We start from the raw sequence: 26622 nt of genomic DNA on the forward strand, positions 1-26622 counted from the left end.
TTTTTTGGTCTTTCCTAAGCTTTCATTTGCTGCTGCATTTAGTATCGTTTTTATATTAAGCCATTCTATTTCTATTTCTTCATTTTGTTTTATTTTATCTAGATACTGGTTAATTCTTTGTTCATATAGCCATTGTACATTTGTGTCATTCAATAGTCTAGTTTTATAAACAAATGTTTCAATTTTTCTTTCTGTTCTTGTTACTTGTAGCCATTTAGGTGGTAATCTTAATTTTATTTTAACAAGGAAGTGGTCACTGCTTATTTCATATCCTCTGTGAACTCTAACATCTAGTGAAAATTTTGATGTCTTTTCATTTAATATGAAGTAATCTAATATTGATTTCCATCCTCTTGCTGCCCAAGTGTATGTCTTTATGTTTATAGAAGGAATTCATTATTTTTAGGTTATTATAAACTACAAAGTCAATCAATTTTTTACCATTTCTGTTTAGAGTGTGTTCTCCATGTATTCCTATATTATTATTAATTTTCGTGTTTCCAATTCTTGCATTTAAGTCTCCTGCTAAAATTATGTAATCATTTTTATTTATTTTATTATATATGTTTTGTAGCTGATTATAAAAATCAATATTATCCTGTTCTCTTCCTTCTTCAGGGGCATATAAACCAATTATTGTTAAATAGCCTCTATCTATTTTTATTCTAGCTTCTATTATTCTTTCATTCCATAATTTATAACGTTTTAACTGTTTTGAAAGGGAGTTATGAATCCAAATCATGACTCCTGCTTGTGCTCTTTGGTCTCTGTCGACTCCACTGTATATCACATTAAAATTTTCAGTTCTCATAGTTCCTTTTAATTTCTTTTTTATTTCACTGATTACTGCTATTTTAAAATTTCTTTCATTTAATAACTGGTCTAATTCTATTTCTTTATATGCTATTCCTCTTACATTCCAGTTTGCTATGTGTATTATATTTTGTCGCTTCCATTTTCGTTTTCTCTTTTCCATTCCAGGGTCGTTTCCCATAGATTCAATCAGATTATCTTTTTCTGTCAGCTTACAAGTATGGTTATGTTCTCCATGTCAGGGGACTAGCCTGACGATGGAATAGTTCAGTGGTAGGGCTGCTACCTTAAGGCTTCTGAACTCGCCTTCTTCCGAATTTAAACCCATAGGAAGAATAGGGTATATTGAAGGGGAAAGGGTAGATTATAGAAGAAATATAGTAAGATTTATAGAGAGGACATAGTTGTAAGGCCAGAAATGAAAAGACCTCATGGCCCTCGAGTACTCTAATAGCACAAGGGTCATAAAGTAAGAAGAGTTGGCTGATAAGGCCTTATAGGAAAGATTAAAGTAAGTGGGTCTTCCTCAAAGTAGAAGAAGGAGAGGATAGATCCAGCTAGGGGGTCCATGGGAGTGCCGCTTCCCTTACAATCAAGATGATTGCCCCTTATGGCCCTGTTGGTCCACGAGTCCTTATTCAGTCTAACCAATAACCAATGTGCAATATTCAGTCTAAAATAACCAATGTGCATGGTAAAACTGAAAAAGACTGTTATGTCAGGCAGAAAGAGAATCTGAATAAGTTTTGAGGAGTTTTATTTTTAGGGTTCCATTTGTGAAAAGTGAAACTATATTGAAACTGACTATAAGGTGAGTATCTTTAATGATTATGTTTCACAAGGAGGATTTGAGGTGTTTAGCTAATGGCTTCCTTTTCACAAAATCAAAAGAACTCTCCAACCATTCCCCCTACTCTTACCCACAACCTAAATCATTAAACTTTATCACCATCCTATACATCAAGAGCTACTCAGAAAAAATTTCACACATTTTAAAAAATACATCATCATCAATTTCCTGATAGATACCCTCATTGGGTGTATGTGAAACTAGAATAATGCAACATGATTAAGTTTGCATTATTACTAATCTCTTGTCAACAACTTCCCTCCAGATTAGTCTACTACTTGTTAACAGTCCAATATTGTTATATCTGCCTGGATCTTCCTCTGAGGCTTTTTCTGGTCAATTAGGAAACAAACACCTGTTTTGCTAACAATATTAAGTTCCTTCCTAATATCTTCAGTTTTAATATGATAACAGATGGCATCAATGGCTAATTCTGGATGCCATCTGCTCACCTTCCCTAATTTTTCTCAGAATTCTCACATCTGTGGTCTCTAGTTTTTGATGAAGTATTTTATTCCTAACCAAAATTTCAGATCCACAAATTAAAACGAGGTTGAACACTGTCTTACATACTGCTAGCTTAGTGCTTTGGCTAATTGCTGTCATATTTCATATAAATTTATTTAACTGGCTCCTCACCAGCTTTGCTTATTCAACAGAATAAGCAAATCTTTGCTCATTTAGATCATCGTGGTGATTGCAGCACTTCCCGATCTTGCAGACTAACATACTCTAGACAAACATCAAGAGCAGCTAATATGTAAAAGAATTAATGTATGAATTATGTTCATTATGTGCACCATAGCAGTTCTGGAATGGCAGACTATGACATGCATCACCATATATATATGTGTGTGTGTGTGTGTGTGTGTGTGTGTGTGTGTGTGTGTGTGTGTGTGTGTGTGTGTGTGTGTGTGTGTGTGTGTAAATGAATTTTTCAAATTTAGAATTATTTCTCACAGGGAATAATGCACTGCACTGATAAAAGTTATAGTAATATACAATCAAAAAAATTTATTCTTATAACAAAAAAAGAAAAAAAAAATTCTTATCTTACTTTAGGAGGCAGGCCTAATCTATGAAAGTGTCGTCCTATTTTAGGGAACCTCTCATTTACATTTCTTTTTGTTCGTGACTTCGCTCTGTCAAATGCAGAATAATTGAAGGTATCACTTGCAAGTCTTACTACCTATAAAAAAACATTAAAATTTAATCATCACAGCACTATATTATGATACATTAGCTATATAATCAAACAAACTGGCATAACCTGTTTGCTTAAGTCAAGAACGTGCAGTAAACAGATATATTTAACATGCATTCATATTAAAAGAATACTTCGTGACAACATTAGTGTTTAACATAAATTAACAAGAAGCTAAAAGGCTTCATGCAGTTGTAGTCTAAAAGCTGTTTTTGTCTTTGTTTAAAAACCATTTGTATGTCAGCAAGGCTTGACACATACACCGATTAACTATAAACCTACTGAAATGTTTAGGATATTCTTAAATTTTGTCAAAAAAAAAATTGCTTATTAAGAAAAGTTACCTTTTATAATTATGTAATCTCTAAAGCTGACTGACATTCTCACACACACATATATATATATATTATGTTGAAATAAGTATTGAGACAGTCCTGATTTAGAAATGAGGCACTGCTATGTATTTCTGTTGTTAAGTAACTACTACTAAGCAACACATGTATGCTATCAATAGCACACAGAGCAACTTAACTTCAAAACAGATTCTATCATAAGATTTCATATCAGTATCCCATTTCAGTTTCTGTAGAAACTGAAATCGCAGTTTTAGTCTTCTTTACATTAACTAAACTGACAGTTGCAAATAACCAAACATCAACCACCATAATGATCAGCAGTGCAGACCAGTGTAGAACAAACTCTAGAAGACTATGATCATGCTACAGTTTTCTGATGAGATGCAAGAACACTTTATGCCCAAGTGCATTAACCCAATACTCAGCCCTTTAATTGTAGTGTTCTATAAATGCCAACAGGGGTGCACAGCAGCTAGGGTCTCATTCTTGATAACAGCTTGAAGCCAAAGCTGTTACCAACCAAACGCAAATGATCCAACTAAAATGCTCCTAAATTCCTGCCTCAAAGGATCCCACCAGGGGCCAGGTCTAAAAATAATATCACTTAATATTGAAGGTTTCTCCAGTGTCAAGCAAGATCTCATTGCAAATATTTGCAGAGATAATGACTGTGATGTGCTCTGCCTGCAAGAAACTCACAGAAGGGAAGGCACTGCCAGACCTTATATTCATGGTATGAAACTCAAAGAGATACCCCATGATAAATATGGTAGTGCAATATTTACTAAAGAAAACTTAATTCCATCATCGATTAACTCAATGAACAACAGAAACATTGAGATTATTACAATCACATTTAAAAATATCTCAACCATCTCAATTTATAAACCATCAGAAGAAGCTTTCTCCTTCCCCAACATCCTCCTCGATAATAATGCACACATGGTTAATGTTGTATTAGGTGACTTTAACAGCCATAGTATTAACTTGGGTTACATAAAGTCCAATGAAGATGGAAAACTTGTTGAAAACTCTCTAAACCTGATACATAATCCGAAACTCCCTACATCTTTCAACAGTGGCAGATGGAAGCAGGGCTATTACCCTAATCTCATATTTGTTAACTCAAAAATATCCAACACTTGTGTTAAAAAGGTTTTAAATCCCATTCCACATACTCAACATAGACCTATAATGCTTCAATTCAACCCAGCCATTATGCCTAACCCAGTCCCTTACAGGTGACGATTTAATTTCAAAAAAGCTAATTGGAAGGGTTTCATGGAAAATCTTGACCACTCCAATTGGGCCAGTCCCTCCAAACCCTCAAGATTATCCCCGATTTATAAAAATACTGAGGAAAATCTCCACCAAACACATCCCCCTGAGGATGCTGCACAAACTATTCCAGGCCTTTCCAATAATATACAAACCCAGTATGCTAATTGCTTACAACTTTACAACACCAACCCCTTCTCAGAGGAGACTATCTGTGCAGGAGAAAAATTATGCTCCGAGATGGCAGAGGAAAGGCGTTCCTCATGGAAAAAAGAAACAGAAGCCCTTGACATGACTCATAGTAGCAGAAAGGTGGAACTTTATCAACAGAGTTAGGAAGAATTTCAATAATAAATTAAAAAATAAGATATTTAAAATCCCAAGAGAGGAACAAAATATGATTAACTCAGATTTCATGATCACTGAACTCAATGCTACAATAAACCTATTAAAATCTAGAAAATCTGCAGGCCTTGATGATATCTGTAATGAACAAATTCAACACTTTGGATCCAGGACTAAAGAGAGGTTATTAAACCTATACAACAGGTGCCTCAAAACCCTAAGGATACCAACTATCTGGAGGCATGCTAAAGTGGTAGCCTTTCTGAAACCAGGAAAAACTCCAACCAAAGCAAAAAATTACAGACCTATATCACTACTCAGCAACCTCTTTAAACTCTATGAATGATTAATTTTGAATGGACTACCACTCCTAATCAATCCCCATCTTATTGCTGAGCAGGCTGGTTTTAGACCTCATTTATTAGATCAAATTCTCAACCTCATTCAGTATATAGAAAATGGCTATGAGCAAAAACTAGCCACAGGAGCAGTCTTTATAGACCTAACTGCAGCATATGATACCATAAACCATCTCACACTCAGAAATAAAATATATAGAATAACTAGAGACTATTGCTTTTTTCCTCCTGATCCAGTCATTCTTGGAAACACAGATGCTTTTTTGTGAACCGGCAACGATCCAAGAAAGCAATGAAGATGCTTGGATTCACTTCTGAGAGAGCAGAGTTAATAGAAAATATTCCCCAGTTACACTAATCTGAAAACAACAGTAAATAAAATGAACACAATCTTTACAAACAGCATTGCCTATGTTGCAGAAGATCATCAAATGAATGGCTCTCAAACTTTGAAAGTAGGCTGTAAACTCCATGTTCCCGTCAGAAATAGCGGAACATGGACTACAACTAACAGTAAACAGATAGTCTTTGGTATTTAATCAATTAAATACCAAAGGCTGTAGGATATGATGGAGGAACTGTAAAAATGATACAAACTTTTACTATATACCAACCAAGATTTCTCTTTCATATTATAAACAAATCCTGGTGAATTCATAACAGAGCTTAAAAAAAATGCAACTGTTATACTCATCTATAAAAAAGCCGACATCAACAATTACACAAACTACAGACCAACCTGTATTCTGCCAGTTGTGAAAACTGGCAGAATACAGATTGGTCTGTATTTTTGAACAAACATTTTTTGTTCAAATTTTTGAACTCACAATGACAAAGGAGAAAAAAAAGGACATTTTTTTTTTTAAATTCAATAAACTTATTCAGTTAAAAATCAGTAAGTATTCTTCAAAAAACACAACATTGAACAAGCTTGCCTAAACAACAGCTATTTTCATAGACATATAGGAGGCATTGGATTCTATTGATAACACGACACGTAAAAAAAACTGCATACTCAGAATTAGAGGGAAGTATCATCTATAGTTTCAAACTTATTTAGAAAACAGGTGGCAAACAGTCTACATAAAACAGCACCTTGAGCAAATACCAACTCATCAAAACTTGAGCTCCTCAAGGCTCAAGTTCTAGGATCTATTTTATTTTTGATCTATATCAATGACCTCTGTTTAATGGAATTGAAAGGGAACCTAATTAGCTTTGCTGATGATCCAGTAACATTTTTCTCATCAAGCGACATGCTAACCATAAAGCATAACATTGAATCTGACTTACTAAGTCTCATACATGGTTCAGTGAAAACAAAATCAAAATAAACATCCTGAAAAGTAAATTTATTCTATTTAACCAAAGAGTAGAGAAGCAATCCTGCAAATTAAATATCATATCACTTCCTACAACCCCAGAAATGACTGCAGTTGCAAAACTATTCAGAAGATTCTACACCTTCTAGTATCTTCTGCACAAACATGTGCATCATAATTTAAAATAGTAAACCATATACAAAGAGCTACAACCCATATAACGTACACGTTTTATGGAATGAATAACATTAAATGCATAGAATCTCATAAATTTTTACATACGCTATATTATGCACTAGTAGACTCAAAAATTCAGTATGGAATTTATAGCTGAAATGTCCTTAGCAAATTATAGTCTACACAACAGAATATTAAAAAATTTTCAGTTGTAATCATACTGCAATTAACTAACTTAATCCTCCTCAACTTCAGGCAGATATACCTTTGTAGTATACTTATCTTCTTACATAGAAATAAACACTAGATTAGTCTTAATGACAGCACTGCCCTCAGGCAGGATGATCTACTTTTCAGCACCATTCACATTCCTGCACCAAAAATCTTTAACCCTCTTAATGGAGACTTCAGAAGTGAGAAATCAGAAGCACCCTTTAAGAGAGGATTAATATTATTTCTTAGAGCCATAAATGATGCTGAAACCTTGCTTACCTTTACCTAGCTTTACATTGCTTACCTTTTTCTAGAAAAACACAAATGGAGATCAGAGTAGCTTGCTGATATTAAATGTCCTGTCAGGTGTCTTCTCCCTCCAGGAGATTGGCTACCATGTGTCTCACCATGTCCTATTCTGTGCCTCTCTGATGCATTCCTCATATGAGAGATAGGTCCAGTCTTCTATATTTTTCATCCACTCCAGTCTTTGTCTTCCTCTTTCCCTCAACAGTTTCTTCGAGAAGTGTCCTTTGTAGGCAGTTATGTCTCAGAATATGTCCAAAATATCCGACTTTTCTCTTTTTAATTTCTTTCATCAGGCTCCTGTTTACACCTGCCATCTCTAGTACCTCTTCATTTGTCTTTTCATGATATTCTCATAATTCTTCGCAGCATCCACATTTCAAAGGCCTCCAGTTTTCTCACACTCAGACTGGAGAGTGTCCATGTCTCTACTCCATATAATAATGTAGACCATATGTAACATTTGGAGATTCTTAGTCTTGTTTTCAGATTTAATTCTCTAGATGTTAGTAGATTTTTCATCCTGTTGAAAGTTGACCTTGCAATTTCAATTCTTTTTCTAATTTCATCTTCTGTCCTGCCATTTGCTGTGATCAAGTGTCTGCGGTATATGTATTTTTGCACCTGTTCTAATTTATTTCCTTTTATATTGATGCATATTTTTGGTATTTTCTTTTCTCTTGAAATTATCATGATTTTTGTCTTTTTAAAGTTGAAACTGAGGCCAAACTGTTCGCTATACTTGAGGGTTTCATCTATAAGAGTTTTGAGGTCATATTTGTTTTCAGCTAGAAGAACCATGCCATCTGCATATCTTAGGTTATTAATATTTCTGTCCCCTACAGTGATTCCTTTGAGGTTACTAATTTTATTAAATATTTCTTCTGTGTACAGGTTAAAGAGAATCGGAGAAAAGACACAGCCTTGTCTCACACCTTTCTGAACTGGGGATTCTTCTGAGGTCTCTCTATTTATTCTCAAAGAGGCAGTCTGTTCCAGATTAGTTAATAGCCTAATGTCTTTTCCATCCATGCCTATTTTTGAAAGGATTTCAATTAATTGTTCATGTTGACATTGTCAAATGCCTTTTTATAATCTATAAAGAGGATACACATATTTTTGTTTTTCTAGATATCTTACTATGATGGTTCTTGACATTGAAAATACTTTCGCTTGTACCTACATTTTCCTTGAAGCCACTTTGTGTATCATTTATTTCTATGTTTATTTTTCTTTTATTTCTTTCAAGAATAATGTATAGGAAGACTTTTGATACTTGACTGATGAGGCTGATTGTCCTGAACTCTTCACATCTTGTAGCTTTTGTTTTTTTGGGAATTGGAACGAAAATTGAGTGATTAATATCTTTGGGTAGAAATCCAGTCTCGTATATTTTATTGCACAATATTGTTAGAAATTTCAGTCCTCCTTCATCAAGAGCTATCAACCATTCTGCCAAGATGTTATCTATTTTACCATGATTTCTTTTTTATCCATTAGAATATGGTCTCTTGAGTCTCTAATGACACTTGCATAGTTTGCTGTATTTGTCCTGCTTGTCATTTCTCTGATCTTTTCATGCATTTCTCTGCTTCTGTGTTTTCTATATCTATACATTTATATTTAATCCATTCCTCTTTGGCTTTCCTGCATTCTTTTTTTATTTCTTTATTCATGCTTTTATATTCAGGTTTGTTCTTTAACTTTTTTCTTTGTTCCATCAATGTCATTATTTTTTCATTCATTCAAGATTTATTCCTTTTCCTTTTTAATTGTGGGAGTGTATTTTTGGCTGCTTCATTGATGCTATTCTTGAATATTTCCCAGTTCATGTTAATTTCATCAATTGGTTTCTATTTTCTATGTGAGTTGTGGTGTCAGACTTGTTAAGGGATTTTGTGAATTCTTTTATAAAGCAGTCTTTAACTTCTTGGGTGTTAAGTGAGTCTGAATTATAAGTTTCTCTTATGAATTTATATTTATAAATTTAGGGGCACAAAAACACACGTGTTGAACAGATTATTTTATTAATTACTAATAAAATAAAACTTGACCTTTCGACTCCTGTATTGAGGTCATCATCAGAAGGATACAAGTGTATAAGGAACCAAGCTACATGCTATAGCCCTGTATACCGGTAAACTAAATCTACGTAGTTAGTTAATCCTTTTTCCTAGTCTGACCTCTAGTGATAAAAAATAATAATAATAATAATAAATTTAAAAAAAAAATAATAATAAAATATATATATATATATATATATATATATATATATATAAATACAACTACAATAAACTGCTAAAGTCCTCATGTATTAATATTCTTCTGGATTTGTACAGTTCTGATTGTTATAATATGATTTCTTTCAGTTGCTGTTGAATGTTACAAACACTTCACCAGGTTATCTTCTTGTAGTGGGATTTTTCTATTGCTAGTTTAGGTTGTAGATGGGTCCTCCACATTCTTGAAATGGTTAGGCCATCATTTTTGTTGAGATTTGGGTTGTGTTTGAGCATTTCACATGAGTTTAAATTTTCTCTCAAACCAGGTTTTGGTGCGGTGTAGGGACTTGGTATTTTTCGAATCAATTCTGTGGTATGTTTGGATGCGTAGTCAGAAAGGCCGGTTTTCCCAAAATGAAGGTATTTAATGTGTCGTTTGTGTTTGTCTTGTCTGATTGGGATAGTTCAGCCTGTTTCCCCTATGTATGGTATGTTACGTGTGCATTGTATTTTGTATACCCCTGGGTGGGCTAGGTGTGGAAGAAGATCTTTAGAAGAAGGTATCTTAACTTGTTTGGAGGTTTAAAGGTGGTTTTAATGTTGTATTTGCATAGTGTTCTGTCTAATTTTTCAGAAATGCCTCTAACATAAGGAATGGCAATAGTATTCCTGAAATATTTTTTATTCTTACTGATATCTTTATGGAGGATCTTGTGAATAGTTTTTTTTACTGTATCCATTTTTTTTTATAAATGTTTGGTTGATGATCTTGTATTCCTGGTTTAGAGCTTGTTCATTAGAACAAATTATTAGAGCTCTGTGTTTAAGGGTGCTTATGACATCTAGTTTTTGTGTTGGGTGGTGGTAAGAATTTTTGTGTATGTATTGGCCTATGTGTGTAGGTTTGCGGTAAACTGAGAAGGAGAGACAGACAGAGAGAAGACGTGTGACAAGTGTGTCTAGGAAAGGAAGAGAGGTGTTTTTGCCCATTTCAGTGGCGAATTGGATACATTTGAGTTGTTTGTTTAGGTGACTAAGGAATGTATTTAGAGCTTCATGGCCATGGAGCCAAATGGCAAAAATATCATCGATGTATCTGAGCCAAATTTTGGGCTTTAGACATGCTGTCTCTAGTGCACGTTGCTCAAAGTCTTCCATATAAAAGTTAGCTATTGGTGGGGAAAGCGGTGAGCCCGTGGCTTACCTTCTTTTTGAAGGTAAAAATTGTTTTGCCACAAGAAATATCCGGAGCAGAGTACATGGGCAAAGAGGGCCATGATGTCATGTGGAAATATGTTCTGTACAAGCAAGATAGTTCATTGATTGGTACATTGGTGAAAAGGGAAGTTATGTCAAAGCTGACTAATAAATCTTGGTCGTTGAGTGTAATGTTTTTAATTTTATTAATGAAATGTTGTGTATTTTTTTATATAGGAAGGGGACTGACCTAACAATTCCTTGAGTGTGGCTGCTAATTTTTTGGCTAAGTGATAATTTGAGCTGTCAATTCCTTCAACAATTGGACGTAGTGACATGCCTGGTTTGTGTATTTTTGGCAGGCCATAAATTCTGGGAGCACAGGCATAATGAAGTATTAATTTTTTTGTTGTTTCTTCGGGCCATGTGTGGATGGATTTGATTAATTCAGTTGTTTTCTTTTTGTTACGTTTTGTGGGGTTGTAGTTTACCATTTGGTAGGTGTTGTGGTCCGATATCAAATGGTTCATTTTTTCAATGTATGTTGTATGGTCTAAAAGGACAGTGGCATTGCCTTTATATGCTTTCGTGATTATAATGTCTTGGTTATTTTTTAAGGATTTGAGGGCTAGATTTTTGGTTTTGTTTAAGTTGGTGCTTAGTTTTTTGTTTGAATTTAGTATACACGATGTTTCCATTCGTATTTTATCAGTCAAATTGGTGGCGAGGGATCTTAAACCTCTCTTGACATGATACACGATATCAAGTATGTTCACTGACCTCAGAGCAATGGCGTAGTTCAAACTTTCTTTAGCAGTAAGAGTACTTACTGCAAAACCACAGTCTTCACCTTGAGTGAGATTGTGGTTTGATTGGTTGATAACCAACCTGTGGTCCGATGGTAGTAACATCGGTAATAAGGAACAGCCAATCGCCCGCAAACAAAGTTTGCGGGCGATTGGCTGTTCCTTATGATGTCAGTTTGTGATTGGCTGTTCCTTTTGTTATGGCATCCTAATGGTTTTGTGCTTTTCTGTTGTTGTTGTTGTAGGGCTTGAAATTTCATTATTAATTTTTCTTTGTTTTTCAATAATGAGTGCTTGGCCGAGTCGTCTGTGATCCTGTCTAAAATCTCCCAAATTTCTGGAATAACATAGTCAGATAGCTCTAATTTAAGTTGTAGAACTTTGGCTTGGGTGGATGCTAGGTTTTTACGTGCCTCGTGGATTTGTTCTCGTAACAAGGCTTTTTCCAACCAGGCATAAATACGGAGTGATTTGGCTGATTTAAACTTCTTCTTTAGTTTAATGCTGTAGGGTATTACGTTGATGTCTCTATATAGTTTCAAAATGTGAAATGCTCAAACACAACCCAAATCTCAACAAATATGATGGCCTAACCATTTCAAGATTGTGGAGGACCCATCTACAACCTGTATAACAATCTAAACTAGCCATAGAAAAATCCCACTACAAGAAGATAACCTGGTGAAGTGTTTGTAACATTCAACAGCAACTGAAAGAAATCATATTATAACAATCAGAACTGTACAAATCTAGAAGAATATTATTACATGAGGACTTTAGCAGTTTATTGTAGTTGTATTTATATATATATATATATATATATATTTTTTTTTAAAAAATTTTTTTTTTATCACTAGAGGTCAGACTAGGAAAAAGGATTAATTAACTATGTAGATTTAGTTTACCAGTATATAGGGCTAGAGCATGTAGCTTGGTTCCTTATACATTTGTATCCTTCCGATGATGACCTCGATACAGGGGTTGAAACGTCAAGTTTCATTTTATTAGTAATTAATAAAATAATCGGTTCAACATGTGTGTTTCTGTGTCCCTAAATTTATAAATATGAATGCTGATCACCGTGTAACCTTAAAAGAAAACATCATAATCCATGGAGATGTGACCCACAAGCAGTGCGGCCTCTACGGTAAGCTAAAGATGCGTGTTTCCTTGTTAACAAATCGACTAGCCTTTTTGAAACGATGTAGAGACAGCAACGTAATACCCAACTGCATTAAACTAAAAAAGAAGTTTAAATCTGCCAAAGCGCTCTGTATTTATGCCCGGTTGGAAAAAGCCTTGTTACGAGAACAAATCCACGAGGCACGTAAAAACCTAGTATCCATCCAAGCTAAAGTTCTACAACTTAAATTTGAGCTATCTGACTACGTTATTCCAGAAATTTGGGAGATTTTAGACAGGATCACAGACAACTTGGCCAAGCACTCATTACTGAAAAACAAAGAAAAATTAATAAAGAAATTTCAAGCCCTACAACAACAGAAAAGCACAAGACCATCAGGATGCCATAACGAAAGGAATAGCCAATCACAAACAGACATCATAAGCAGCAGCCAATCGCCCACAAACGAAGTTAGGAGCAACCAACCACCATCAGACCACAGCTTAGTTATCAACCAATCAAACCACAATCTCACCCAAGGTGAACTCTCACTGCTAAAGAAAGGTTTGAACTACGAAAGGTTTGAAACATCATGTATACTAAATTCAAACAAAAAATTAAGCACCAACTTAAACAAAACCGAAAATCTAGCCCTCAAATCCTTAAAAAATAACCAAGACATTATAATCACGAAAGCATATAAAGGCAATGCCACTGTCCTTTTAGACCATATAACATACACTGAAAAAATGAACCATTTGATATCGGACCACAACACCTACCAAATGGTAAACTACAACCCCACAAAACGTAACAAAAAGAAAACAACTGAATTAATCAAATCCATCCACACATGGCCCGAAGAAACAACAAAAAAATTAATACTTCATTATGCCTGTGCGCCCAGAATTTATGGCCTGCCAAAAATACACAAACCAGGCACGCCATTACGTCCAATTGTTGAAAGAAGTGACAGTCCAAATTATCACTTAGCCAAAAAATTAGCGTCCGCACTCAAGGAATTGGTAGGTCAGTCCCCTTCCTACATAAAAAATACACATTTCATTAATAAAATTAAAAACATTACACTCAACGACCAAGATTTATTAGTCAGCTTTGACATAACTTCCCTTTTCACCAATGTCCCAATCAATGAACTATCTTGCTTGTACAGAACATATTTCCACACGACATCATGGCCCTCTTTGCCCATGTACTCTGCTCCGGATATTTCATGTGGCAAAACAATTTTTACCTTCAAAAAGAAGGTAAGCCATGGGCTCACCGCTTTCCCCACCAATAGCTAACTTTTATATGGAAGACTTTGAGCAACGTGCACTAGAGACAACATGTCTAAAGCCCAAAATTTGGCTCAGATACATCGACGATATTTTCGCCATTTGGCCCCACGGCCATGAAGCTCTAAATACATTCCTTAGTCACCTAAACAAACAATACAAACGTATCCAATTCACCACTAAAATGGAAAAAAAACAACTCTCTTTCACACACAGGCCAATATATACATAAAAATTCTTATCACCACCCAACACAAAAATTAGGTGTCATAAGCACCCTTAAACACAGAGCTCTAATAATTTGTTCTAATGAACAAGTTCTAAACCTGGAATACAAGATCATCAACCAAACATTTATAAAAAATGGATACAGGAAAAAAAATATTCACAAAATCCTCCATAAAGATATCAGTAAGAACAAAAAAGATTTTAGGAATGCTATTGCCATTCCTTATGTTAGAGGCATTTCTGAAAAATTAGACAGAACACTATGCAAATACAACATTAAAACCACCTTTAAACCCCCAAACAAGTTAAGACACCTACTCAGTTCTTCTAAAGATCCTCTTCCACACCTAGCCCACCCAGGGGTATACAAAATACAATGCACATGTAACATACCATACATAGGGGAAACAGGGCGAACTATCCCAATCAGACAAGACAAACACAAACGACACATTAAATACCTCCATTTTGGGAAAACCAACCTTTCTGACCACGCACTCCAAACATACCACAGAATTAATAAATTTAGTTTAATCCTTTATCCAAGTGTGAGCAAACAAAGTTTGCACCTGAAAGTATCTTCAGGGCTGGGGTAGGTGGTACAACACCAGGGCAACTTCTTGCAAAGGTGGAGCAAGCTAACATCACTCCTATCTCAGTATCTCCCATAATGCAAAACACATCTCCTTGCAGATATGTCTAATGTTATGCATTAAGGGAAGGGCCACTTAACCCAGACTAGTTTCGACCTTTATGAACTTTATAAACCTAAAGATTGGATTAATTTGTTTGCTACTGTAGAACAAGTGAAGAATGTGTGTGTGTGTGTGTGTGTGTGTGTGTGTGTGTGTGTGTGTGTGTGTGTGTGTGTGTGTGTGTGTGTGCGCGCGCGCGCGCGCGCGCGTGTGCGTGCACACACATACACACCCTAGAAAAACTTTTACATTAAGAAAAAGATGTACATATGAAGAAATAAAAAGAAAAATTCAGCTCGCCTGGCTTGCTTTTGGCAAATTAAAAAAAATACTTGTGGTAAAATAAAATGTGAAAATAGAGCTAACAAATGGATCAGACACACTGACAAAAACAAAACAAATACTGGACAGAATGAGAAAACTGAGTATAAAATGGAGAGCAATGCTAAACATCAGACTACAATGCAAAACAAAGAATGAAGAATATAAAAAAAAAACAAGCATTGAAATATAAGGGAAGAGAGTTCAAAATTAAAATGGAGGTGGATAAGATGAAAAGTGACTGATGAAAAAAGATAATTACCTAGTGGCACCCATATGAAGGAAGACAAATGAGTGGATAACCAGACAGAGAAGAATAAAGGATGACCTAGTGGAGATGACTGGAGAATATAAGCATCAAGAAGCCTTCAACAGAGAAAGATAATGATAAATGGGGGGAACCTATAACCAAAAATGGTCATAAAAACAGCTCAGAAGAAGAAGAAGAAATAAAGATATCTTGCATACATTTGCAAACATTAATCCCAATAAGAACAAATGAACAGGTTCATTTCTCAGAACATGCCTATTTTTAATATATTTGTTTAGAATTTTTAATCTGAATCAATAAAAGTGTTACAAAACCTATAAATGCTGATTAAGCAAATAACATTCAGCACCACTGACCTACTGTATAATACTTTTGTCTGTATATACTTACAATTTATTAAGTTCAAAATTTAAATTCTTGGATAGGTGGTGTGAAGATTTGTTGACAGCTGTCAAAAAATTAAAAAAAAATAATAAAAAAAATAAGGGTCAGTTGCTGCTATCCAGGTATTTGCTTACGCTTGGAATCGCCGAACTTTATATAATTTCTATATTCGGCATGAAACTCTTTCGAGTTTCTTATTTGGCTAAGAAACAATATGGGATATAATATCCCTTAACTTAAACAAGTTATATATTGCCGAATTGAAGCCTTCGGCTCTTCATATATTTAGTAATTTATTAGGACACCACTTGGCAATTCTCATAGAAGGGATGTAAGTTCTGTTCACTACAAACTTGGTATTAATTAGGTCTACCTACTCACTGATGAGACCTCAATAAAGGTTGAAACCGGTGCGGGGCGGATCTGGCTTTGAGAGGCTCCACTTGGAGGTACATTATTTCCCGTCTCTGAGTGGGGCCATCGCTGAGATTATGGCTCTGCTTGTTGGTGGGGTGAGCCTGCCACTGGGTAGAGCCAATGCTGGGAAGTTCTTCTCGGTGATGGGGTGAGCCTGTCATCGAGTGGAACAACGCTGAGTTGGGCGATCTTTCGGGATCGTCTTATTTTTAGAGCCCGCTTCACCTATACATAAGGTTGAAACCGGTCTGGTCATAATGTAGAACAGCAATACAGATCCTAGGAGCTAAGTTTACATTATGGGTAAATATCAAGAATAGTAATCAGAGCTTGCTCCACCTTTGCTATGAGTTGCCTCAGCTTGCACTACCTTAAGGGTCAGTTGCTGCTATCCAGGTATTTGCTTATGCTTGGAATCGCCGAACTTTATATAATTTCTATATTCGGCATGAAACTCTTTTGAGTTTCTTATTCAGCTAAGAAACAATATGGGATGTAATATCCCTTAACTTAAGCAAGTTATATGTCACCGAATTGAAGCCTTTGGCTCTTCATATATTTAGTAATAAAAAAAATCATTCTAATAATTTTTAAGGATTATTCTAAAAGCAAGAAATACCTTTGTCTTTGGGACAATATTTAACTGAAGTTTCTGGTCAACAAGGGACGCACCTGACTCAGAAAGATAACCTTGATTAGGAACTAAGCAACTCCTACCAAAACAACATGGGCAGCACAGTTTATGCATCCACTTAGTCCATTTTGGATTCAGATTACCATATGGCTCTTCATCTTTAGGCTTAAACACACCAATTGTTCTCTTTAAAAAAATAAAATAAATTAAATCAACTATAATAACTTTAAAAAAAAAAATAATAACTTCAAGATCAACAAAATTAATTACTCGAGTTTCATTCATTTATTATAAACAAAATATACTGAAATACTTTAACCAGTACACCCGTTTGTAACTGAATAAGGGAGAGGAATTGGTGGCGCAGATAGCATCAGCCTGGCCAAAAATTATTGCGATCACTGAGACGTGGTTGACAGAAGGGGATATAACAACAGGAATAGAAGTCTCTGGGTATAGCATTTTTCGTCAGGATAGGAGGGGAAAGCGTGGTGGTAGGGTACTGCTTATGATAAGTGATGACCTATGTCCTCTAAGAGTGGAGAATTTGGAAGGAAGTGAGACAAATGATTTTGAGAGCATATGGTGTGAGGTAGAGGTAGGCAAGACAGGATATTTAGTGGGGTGTTGCTACAGACCCAGGAGCACAGAGGATGGGGACCAGGAGATGTTTAGACAGCTAAGTTTGGCAAGTGCAAGAAGAATGATTGTTATAGGAGATTTTAACTTCAGTAGTATAAATTGGAGAGAGGAAGATGCATGTAGCAATAGGGGAATGGAATTTCTAGAATTCTTGAGGGACAAATGTCTTAGGCAACATGTCACAGAGGGAACAAGAGGTTCAAAAATTTTGGATTTGGTTATAGCACAGAAGAGTTGATAATAACTGAGTTGACGTCTCTCCCACCAGTTGGAGAGAGTGACCATATGGTGTTGACTTGGAAAATGAATAGACATGCAGGAGTATCAAAGAGACGGGAACTTATGTGGAATTATAAGGCAGGTGATTATAATAGTCTTAGATATCAACTTCGGGAAGTTTCATGGAGAGAGGAATTGGAAGGCCGGGATATCACCAGTGCGTGGGAAATTGTGAAAGAATATTTGTTATCAGCAATGGTAAGTTGTATACCACGAGTGAAGAAGAGGACGCAATTTGGAGTAAAGTGGATGACAAACAATATTAAACAGGAATTGCATGCGAAAAAGAGGCTATGGAAGAGATATAAGGAGATAGGTGAAGAGATGCATGAGGAATATAAGACACAGGCCAGAAGAGTGACTAGTGTGGTAAGGAAAGCGAAACTGGAATATGAGAGGAGATTGGCCCTAAGATCCAAAGAAAATCCTAGGGAATTTTTTAGCTATGTGGCCAGTAGGAGGAGAAATGACTGTGGAAGAATGATATTGTGGGATAAAAATGGGAATAGAGTGACTGATGCAGAGGACATAGTGGAATTGTTCAATGAACACTTTATTGGAGTATTTCATCCTAGAGGAGTCAGTTTTAATTCTAGAGGGATAGGACTGGTACGAGGTCTGGAGGTACAGGAGGAGAGTGTGTTTCAGATACTGAGTACTCTGGATGTCAGTAAAGCTGTGGGACTGGATGGTATTTCGCCACGAGTTTTGAGAGAATGTGCTAGGGAATTGACAGTACCTTTAACGTGGCTTTTCAATGAAAGTCTGGCTTTGGCAAAGGTGCCCAGGGAATGGAAGGAAGGTAAGATAGTGCCATTGCATAAGGGTGGTAACAGACTGGAAGTGTCTAATTATAGGCCAGTCTGTGTGTCATCAGTAGTTGTTAAGATCTTGGAGAAAGTAGTGAGGGACCGTGTACAGCATTGGGCAGATGAGGGTAATGTTATCTGTGAGAATCAACATGGATTTGTGAAAGGACGCTCTTGTTTTAGCAATATGCTAGCCTTTTATAATAAAGTTACAAGAACATTAGATGAGGGAAAGGCATATACTGCAATTTTCTTAGACTTGGCGAAGGCATTTGACAGGGTGCCACATGATAAGCTGATATTTAAGTTGCAGCACATGGGTCTGGATGTTAGATTGGTCAACTGGATTCAGGATTGGCTGTCTGATAGGTATCAGAGAGTTGTGTATGGTGGAGCAGTTTCCAGGAGGCAGAGGGTTACAAGTGGGGTCCCACAGGGCTCAGTACTAGGACCTATATTGTTTAACCTTTATATCAATGACATAGCCAGTGGATTGCAGGGGGATATTCAGTTGTTTGCAGATGATGCGAAGCTGGGAAGGATTATTAGTAATAGTGCAGATGTGGTAGCCCTGCAAGAGGATTTAAATAAGCTAGATAGATGGGCAAATGAATGGGGGTGTTAGTTTAATGCAGCAAAATGTAAGGTCTTGAGGTTTGGGAAACATCGATGGGATGCTGCATACTCTATGGGAGGAGTTATACTGGAGGAAGTAGGGGAGACAAGAGATCTGGGGTTGATGATTGATAGAAACCTGAAGTTTAGGGGACATATTGCAAAGGTGGTGAAGGTAACACAGAGGATTGCTGCTATTATGAGAAGGACACTGACCTGCAGAGATAAGAGGGTTATCATTCCATTGTATAAGTCTCTGATCAGACCACACTTGGACTATTGTTCTCAGATTTGGTCCCCAGGATTTGAAGGGGATAAATTAACTGTGGAAAGGATACAAAGACGGATGACAAAGATGGTTTCAGGACTGTACAAGGATAGTTATGAGGATCGGCTGAGAGAATGTGGACTGCAGAGTTTGGTGGATAGAAGAAGGAGAGGTGATATGATTGAGACTTTTAAACTGTTGAGAGGTGGTTACAGGGTTGACACTGGGAAGTTCTTTCACTTGGTTGATCAGCGGGAAGGAGTGATGACAAGAGGCCATCCCTGGAAGTTACGAAAGGAAACTGTGAGCAGGAGGGTAAGGAGTGGTTTCTTTGTGTGGAGGGTGGTTGAGCCGTGGAATGCATTGCCTGATGGAGTGGTGGGAGCGAGAACGGTCAGTGAGTTTAAAGAGTGGTATGATGGACTTTGTGTTTCTCAGGGGGGGACCTCCCCTCAGTGAGTCTTGACAGACTTTATGTCTTAGGAAGGACCTCCCTCGATGAGTCTTTTGACTCCTTGGAGGCCTGAATAATAATAATAATAATAATAATAATCTTTTGTAATTTTCCTTTATTCCATCAAGCTATGATGCAAACAATTGGTAAATATAAGGAAGTCCTGAAAAGGTGAAAGCTTCATGGTTAGCAACAGACAATAAAGCAAATATAACTGTATGTTCTATAGCTGGTTTGTTTTGCAAGGAAGAATTCCCACTCCCATATGAGACTGGCATAACTCATCAGCTGAATATTTAAAGAAGTCAAAGTTTAACAAAGGCAAATATTTTCCTGTTCTCTAACAGAAAAGGAAGTTATGTCAAACAATTTTTCTTCCTTTATTCTTCTTCTGAATTAAAACTGAATACAGTTTTACAGAAACCTGAATACATAATTTGAAAATACAGGAAAGTGAATAGATAATTTCAACAGAGATCCTATATCAAATGAAATTAATGTGCACATTAACATGATCTAACATTCTAATAATTGTCAATTCTGATCTAACATCATAATAGTTGTCAAAGCTGACAAATAGCTGGTACTGCTATTTGTCAGCTTTTTAAGAAATATAACTGGAGTTACTTTAAGTAACAGATATTTAATATTGCCGGCCTGGGTTGGCCGAGTGGTTAGCGTATCTGCTCCCCCAGCCAAAAGGCTGCAGTTTTGAATCCTGCCGTGAGCATGGATGTTTGTGATTGTCTGTGAAAATACTACTAGTGATGGTGGGTGGTAGATGGCGTTGGTGTAGATGATGATGGTAGTTGGTGGATTGAGTGGTGAAAACAGAGAGCTGTAGAGTAGGTGCCTCCCTCGATGAGTCTTTGGACTCCTTGGAGGTAGGTAATAATAATAATAATTTAAACACTCTCTATTACTATCTAGAGCAGTAGTGTCTGTAACATTGATCATGTAAAGATTTTTAGTCAATCACCAAGAATATAGTCATATATTTCTCTTAAGACAGCAATAATCGAGTGTACACTTTTGTTCTTTTGACATTATCACTGTATAATACACTAACAAGTTTTGTGCACTAAAATATTAAACATGAAAGAAATTATGGATATACAGCAGTCTTCCCTTATCCATGGTGGATACATTCGAAGACACCCCGCAGATAGTACAGAACCCTATATACAGTATATATATACTATGTTTTTTCCTAGACATACATACCTATGATAAAGTTTAATTTATAAATTAGGCATAGTAAGAGATTACAACAATAACTAATAATAAAATAGAACAATTATAATAACATACTGTAATAAAAGTTATCTGAATGTGAACGGAATCTTAGCAACCTCAGCATATTTTTTTTATTGATTATTATTTATTTATTATTTTATGAAGACTAGAACTTTCACTTTTTTCACTTAAAAGAAAGCACTTTACAGTTTCTCTTTTAAGTGAAATAATAGTGATGCTGGCAATTCTGGCATAGCCGAATTGCCAGCATCACTATTTTTACGCTTTTGAGGCCATTATTAAGTAACATGAGGGTTACTTGAACACAAGCACTGCGATATTATGAAGTTGATCTGATAACCGAGAACTACTTGGAATGGCGTGCAATTTCTGATTTCTGAAAGGCTGCAAGGTGTGCATAGCTTTCTCCACCTTTGCAACTATTTGATATAGGAGTTGCCCTGGTGTTGGACTACCTCTGGGATCAGCCGAACTGTCTATTACTAAAAGAAAGAGCCACATGGCTTCATTTTGGCGATGTAAAATTACGGCAAAGTGGATATTAGATTCAACATTATTTCAAAGCCGAATGTTTATAGAAACTATGAAAGTTTTAGGTTGACCTGACAGCTTAAGAGATACAATCATTGGCATCCCCAAGTTGACTTAGCTTGCACTACCTATTTGACTTAAGGAGCTAAATGCAACTCGGAGATGCCGAGGATTGTATTCTCATAAGATATCAGATCAACTTACAAAATTTTCATAGTTTCCACAAACATTTGGCTTTGAAATATTTGCTGATGTAATTATAAATTGTTTATTTCTGGAATTTTCCATTTAATATTTTCAGACCAGGGTTGACTGCAGAAAACTGAATGCACATTCGAACAAAAAGTCTGTAAAGGTGGCTTTTTAGGTTGAAGTAGAAGAAAATTATAATGAAGAACATTTTGAAATGCTTATGCATTCTATCAGTTTCTTGCAGCAAGAGGTGATGATTACAAGGGGTTGGAAGAAGCTATTCGGCTATCAGATTTAGCATTTCTTACAGCTGTTACAGCCAAATTAAATGAATTACATTTGGAACTGCAAGAATGGGATAAAATAATTACTGACATGATATCTGTAAACGCTTTTAAGCAGAAATTAAATATGCTCATATCCAAACTTGAAGACAATAACTTGTCTTCCTTTCCAAACATTCAAATATTATGTAAAAAAAAAAGTATTTAATATTTAGCTTCTTAAACTTCTTAGCAGTCCCTCTTGTTGTTTTGGTTCTTCTCTAGGATGATGTGTAGGTAAACAAAAATTTCAAGTAAAAATAAACAAATACACAGTTTTTATAAGTACACAAAGTTGATCACAGATGGATATTTATTGGAGAAGTAGATCTTGTGTAAAAATTATAGGACACCAATGGTCTAGACTTCTAGAGCATCTGTTGCTCAGTCTGTAGCCACAACAATTTCAGTCTAACTGCAAGTACACTGCTCCTGCTCTGTTCTCTAGACCTCCCTCATGAAATGTTCCCCAACAACAACCTTCAACACTCCAAGAAAAATGGCAACAGATTCTTTCCCAACATGGCAGTGATGTGCTATAGGTCCTTCCAACTCACAAGGATTGATTTAAAAAAATGCAGATTTGGGTTACAGACTCACTCTTGAATGAATGGATGGATTATAAAGGCTTTTCAAAAAGTGAAGGTAAGTTTGCGGGTATCACATAAAGGTGGTACAATTTTTATTTTCACTGATAGAACTCAAGTTTTTCACCCTGCAAAATATGATAATGATGCAAACCTGGATTTGTAAAGCATTAGAAGCTAAGTAGGAGAGAAGTAATGTTTGGAACAAAAAAAAAAAAGACACCAATTTTTTTTAAGGCTGAGATGGCTTACTTTTGTTTTATACCAGAATAAGACAGAGAAGGGGAGCCAATTTGTGTCATAAATGTTAAATTCAGTAAAGAGTGTTACATTGATAATAGACGTGTCAGAGACTAAACAACATACTATTAATATACCAAATAGTAAATAAAGACAAAATCCAAGAAAGAAGACTGCGATGGTTTGGCCATGTGACCAGAATGGGAACAGAAAGACTACCATCTAAAGCCCTGAATACAACAATGGAAGGTAAAAGATCCAAAGGACGACCCAGAATTAGATGGATAGACAAAATAAAATAGGACCTGAAAACCAAATCACAACAAGCAACACCAAACTGGACAGAATTGTTCGGATTCTCCTGGAACAGACAAGTGAAAAGAGTTCATTCGGCCTCATCATAATCCACATAGATGATGGAAGAGAGAAGAAGAAAATAAAGAAGGAAGTATATAACAAAAAATAATTATTTAACACAATTAAGTATATGCAAATGTTTCAGGTTTCAAGTATAAATGGACTAAGTTAAGCATGTATTTAGACTAAGGTATTGGTGTGCACTCATAATAAAAATTTTTTAATGGAATGAATACAGCACAAAGAGAAATAATTAAAGAGCTGGTTTAATCATCCCAATATTTTGTCTCTGTCACAGAGACATCTTCAGGAATACAATATTAAAATTGTAATAATACACAAAAGTAAGTGGAAGAAAACAGATTATTTAAAGCATAAAGTCCTATGAGGGTACTCTTTATAGGTGCTGCTGGCTAGCCTTGAATGTTGGGCAGAGGTTCTTCATATCTATTAAGATTGGTTTTTTAATAACTATTTAAATTCTTTTATTTTTTTTAATTTTAAATTATTTTAATGACTTTTTAAATTCCAAGAAGAGTCTTTCAAGTTTGTATTTGCTGTGATGAAGCATAATTTATTCTATTTGATCCTGTACAAGGTATCTAAGGCATAGTCAAGCAGACTAGACTGACCATAGTTGTGGCGATGGGTGTACTTTTTGTGTTCATCTAGGTGGATGTTAACAGATCTCCCAGTTTCATTATAATATGATAAGTTACAAGAATGAGGGAACCTTGTAAATGCCTGGAACAGAGAGTTTACAAGGTTCTCCTAAGTGGATTTTTAGGAGAACCAGCTTCAAATGAGGCTTGAAAGCAGTGCAGAGATTAACCTGCTGTTTGATCATTTATCTTTGTGCCATATTCCTTCCATTAAATTTTTATTATGAGGAATGTGGTTAAGATTTGGATAGTGTAAGAACATTTCTATACTTTCTTTGAGCTAATATTTTTATTCAAAGCACTTCTATATAACAATTTGATATCTGTATAAAGGATCCTATGATAAGTGTTCGTTCCATGTGCAAGACTTGACCTGTAAGGGCTAATTGATTTCATATACTCTGGTATTCTGTAATTCTCTTCTCTGACCAGTTTGGCCAAAATATGACAAACTGCATTAGGTCTGGCTCCAGATCAAGATAGCAGAGAATGATGGCAGTAAAGTGATTTTTTTTTAATTTTTTATTAATGGGTTTAAGTGTAACTCAGAAAGTGTGTGTTAAACTGAGCCTTCTTAGAATGCAGGTAACATGTTCAGACGCCTTTAATATAGGAATTCACACTCCACTCCTTGTACTTCAAAGTGAATAGTACGTCACTAACAAGTTCAAGCTATGTAAGTCTAGTCTTAGCTGATTATTTTATGGAGCATCTAGAAAACAACTCTTTGACACTATATTTCCTCATCCTTGTATATGGTTATGTTTTTGTTGATGATATGTATTTGCAGTCTGGTCCCACTCTGAGGCAGAATTACTTCAGTTCCTATAGAAAATAAACTTACTGCACTCCCATATCAAGTTCACTATTGAATGTGAATTCAATAGCTAACTATCTTTTTGGATACCTTATTAATTCATAATCCCACAGACATTGTTGAATTTCCAGTTTATCAAAAGCCAACCTTTACTGGTAGACACATTCACTCATCCTCCCACCATCATTTATCACAGAAGATAGGTATTATCAAGAGTCTTGTACACAGAGCTCATACGATCTGATCTTCTCATTCCCTTCTGTTAGATGAACTGAATAAAATTAAAAGCAATATCTGATGTGTAATGGATACAACAAAACGACAATTCGAAAAATTAATGATAATTATTATCCTTTTATCAGACTCCAATCTGATCTGAAAGGAATTTCAATACCCTACCTTAAAGGAATCTCTGAACAAATAGCATGGATTCTTCATAAATTCAATCTATATGCTTCCTCTGAACCAGCTTGCAAACTGTCTTTCTTCCTACCATCTATAAAGGATACATTACCACTGTTTTCTTACCAGGTCATCTTAGCTATTTTGGATGGACTGGCCATTCTGCCTTGATTAGAATTGAAGAACATTAGGACTATATCACATTTTTGGAATCTGACAAGTCTGGCCTTGCTTCTCATGCTATTGACACTAGGCAGAGAGTCCTTTGGAACCAGACAAAACTTCTTCATTCTAGCAAGTTCAAATTGGATTGTCATTTTCTTGAGAGACACATGAAATGCTGCAAAATCATTCAAATCGCAGACTGCATGCAATCTCCAAGTTTTGGGAAATGATCACTATTAATTATTCCTAATTTTTTTTTTTTAATGAATAATTATTTTTATGTATGCATCTTTTTCTGCAATTGTTCCTTTGAACTGTAATAGCATAATCATGTACTTCTTCTGCGACATAGGCTAATATATACATGATTTATGACTCATTATTGTAATTCATGTTTTGTATGTAGTTAACTGTCTGTCTCCCTGATTATATCCACATAACACTGGATGAAATATATTGCAGTTTTAGAATAAAATTCTATATTTTTTTTGTTATACGTATAAGCCATGAAAGTTATTTAAATATGTCAAGCACACATGTTCCACTATAACTATTTACTGCAGCCATAAAAGTGTTTTCCTTAGTTGGAAGAAATAGCAACAAGACCTCTAAATAATAGATGACATTCACTGCTTGGTGAAACACTACCACCATGCATACTGCAGGCCTGAAGTGGGCTGTTATCATGTTTAGTTCCTAAAGGCTGCAGTTTGACTCTCCTTCCCTTCTTACAGTGCAGGTATATCCTTGACACTCTTCAAGAGCATACGTGGTTTCACATTCTCAAATTCCATAGAAAAGTTGACATGCATTCAGAGGGATTTGATTTTTTTGCAATAACCTAACACATATAGTCCATCTACCCACCAGAATACCAGATAATCTTCATCATCCTGCTAACATCTTTCTTAATTTGTTCTCCTTCCAAATATACTAAATAAATGACATTTTCCCTCTTGTTAACTTAGACCATAGCTTCATCCAAGTTTGCTTTTTCAGTCTCATGCCCTTTGGCATTACAGCAGTACAATATGGGATGACATCCTTGATTTATTTCTTCTTCTTCATGGTCTGATTACTGGTGCTGTTCTCCTGATCAAATAACATGTTCTGACCAAATAATAGAAATAATTCTAACCTGAATGAAGACCTTTATTCTCCAATCCCCTAAAACTATCCCAATCTTAATTCTCAGGCGTGTTA

The 26622-nt window shown here is 35.6% G+C and overlaps 1 protein-coding gene across 1 annotated transcript in view; it reads right to left on the reverse strand.

The window, feature by feature from the left end:
• Positions 1-26622, reverse strand: part of LOC150106780 (phosphatidylinositol 4-kinase type 2-alpha-like) — a 148888-nt gene that overhangs the window by 110977 nt on the left and 11289 nt on the right. The window contains exons 2-3 of the mRNA XM_090393316.1: positions 16805-17005; positions 2721-2852 (exon numbers count right to left, since the gene is read on the reverse strand). Coding sequence (XP_090249442.1) covers positions 2721-2852; positions 16805-17005 — 333 coding nt within the window. The remainder of the gene's footprint in view (positions 1-2720; positions 2853-16804; positions 17006-26622) is intronic.

The sequence above is a fragment of the Typopeltis vanoorti genome, chromosome 5 (genome assembly GCF_054136105.1).
Source record: "Typopeltis vanoorti isolate ZY-2024b chromosome 5, IOZ_Tvanoo_1.0, whole genome shotgun sequence".
NCBI lineage: Eukaryota > Metazoa > Arthropoda > Arachnida > Uropygi > Thelyphonidae > Typopeltis > Typopeltis vanoorti.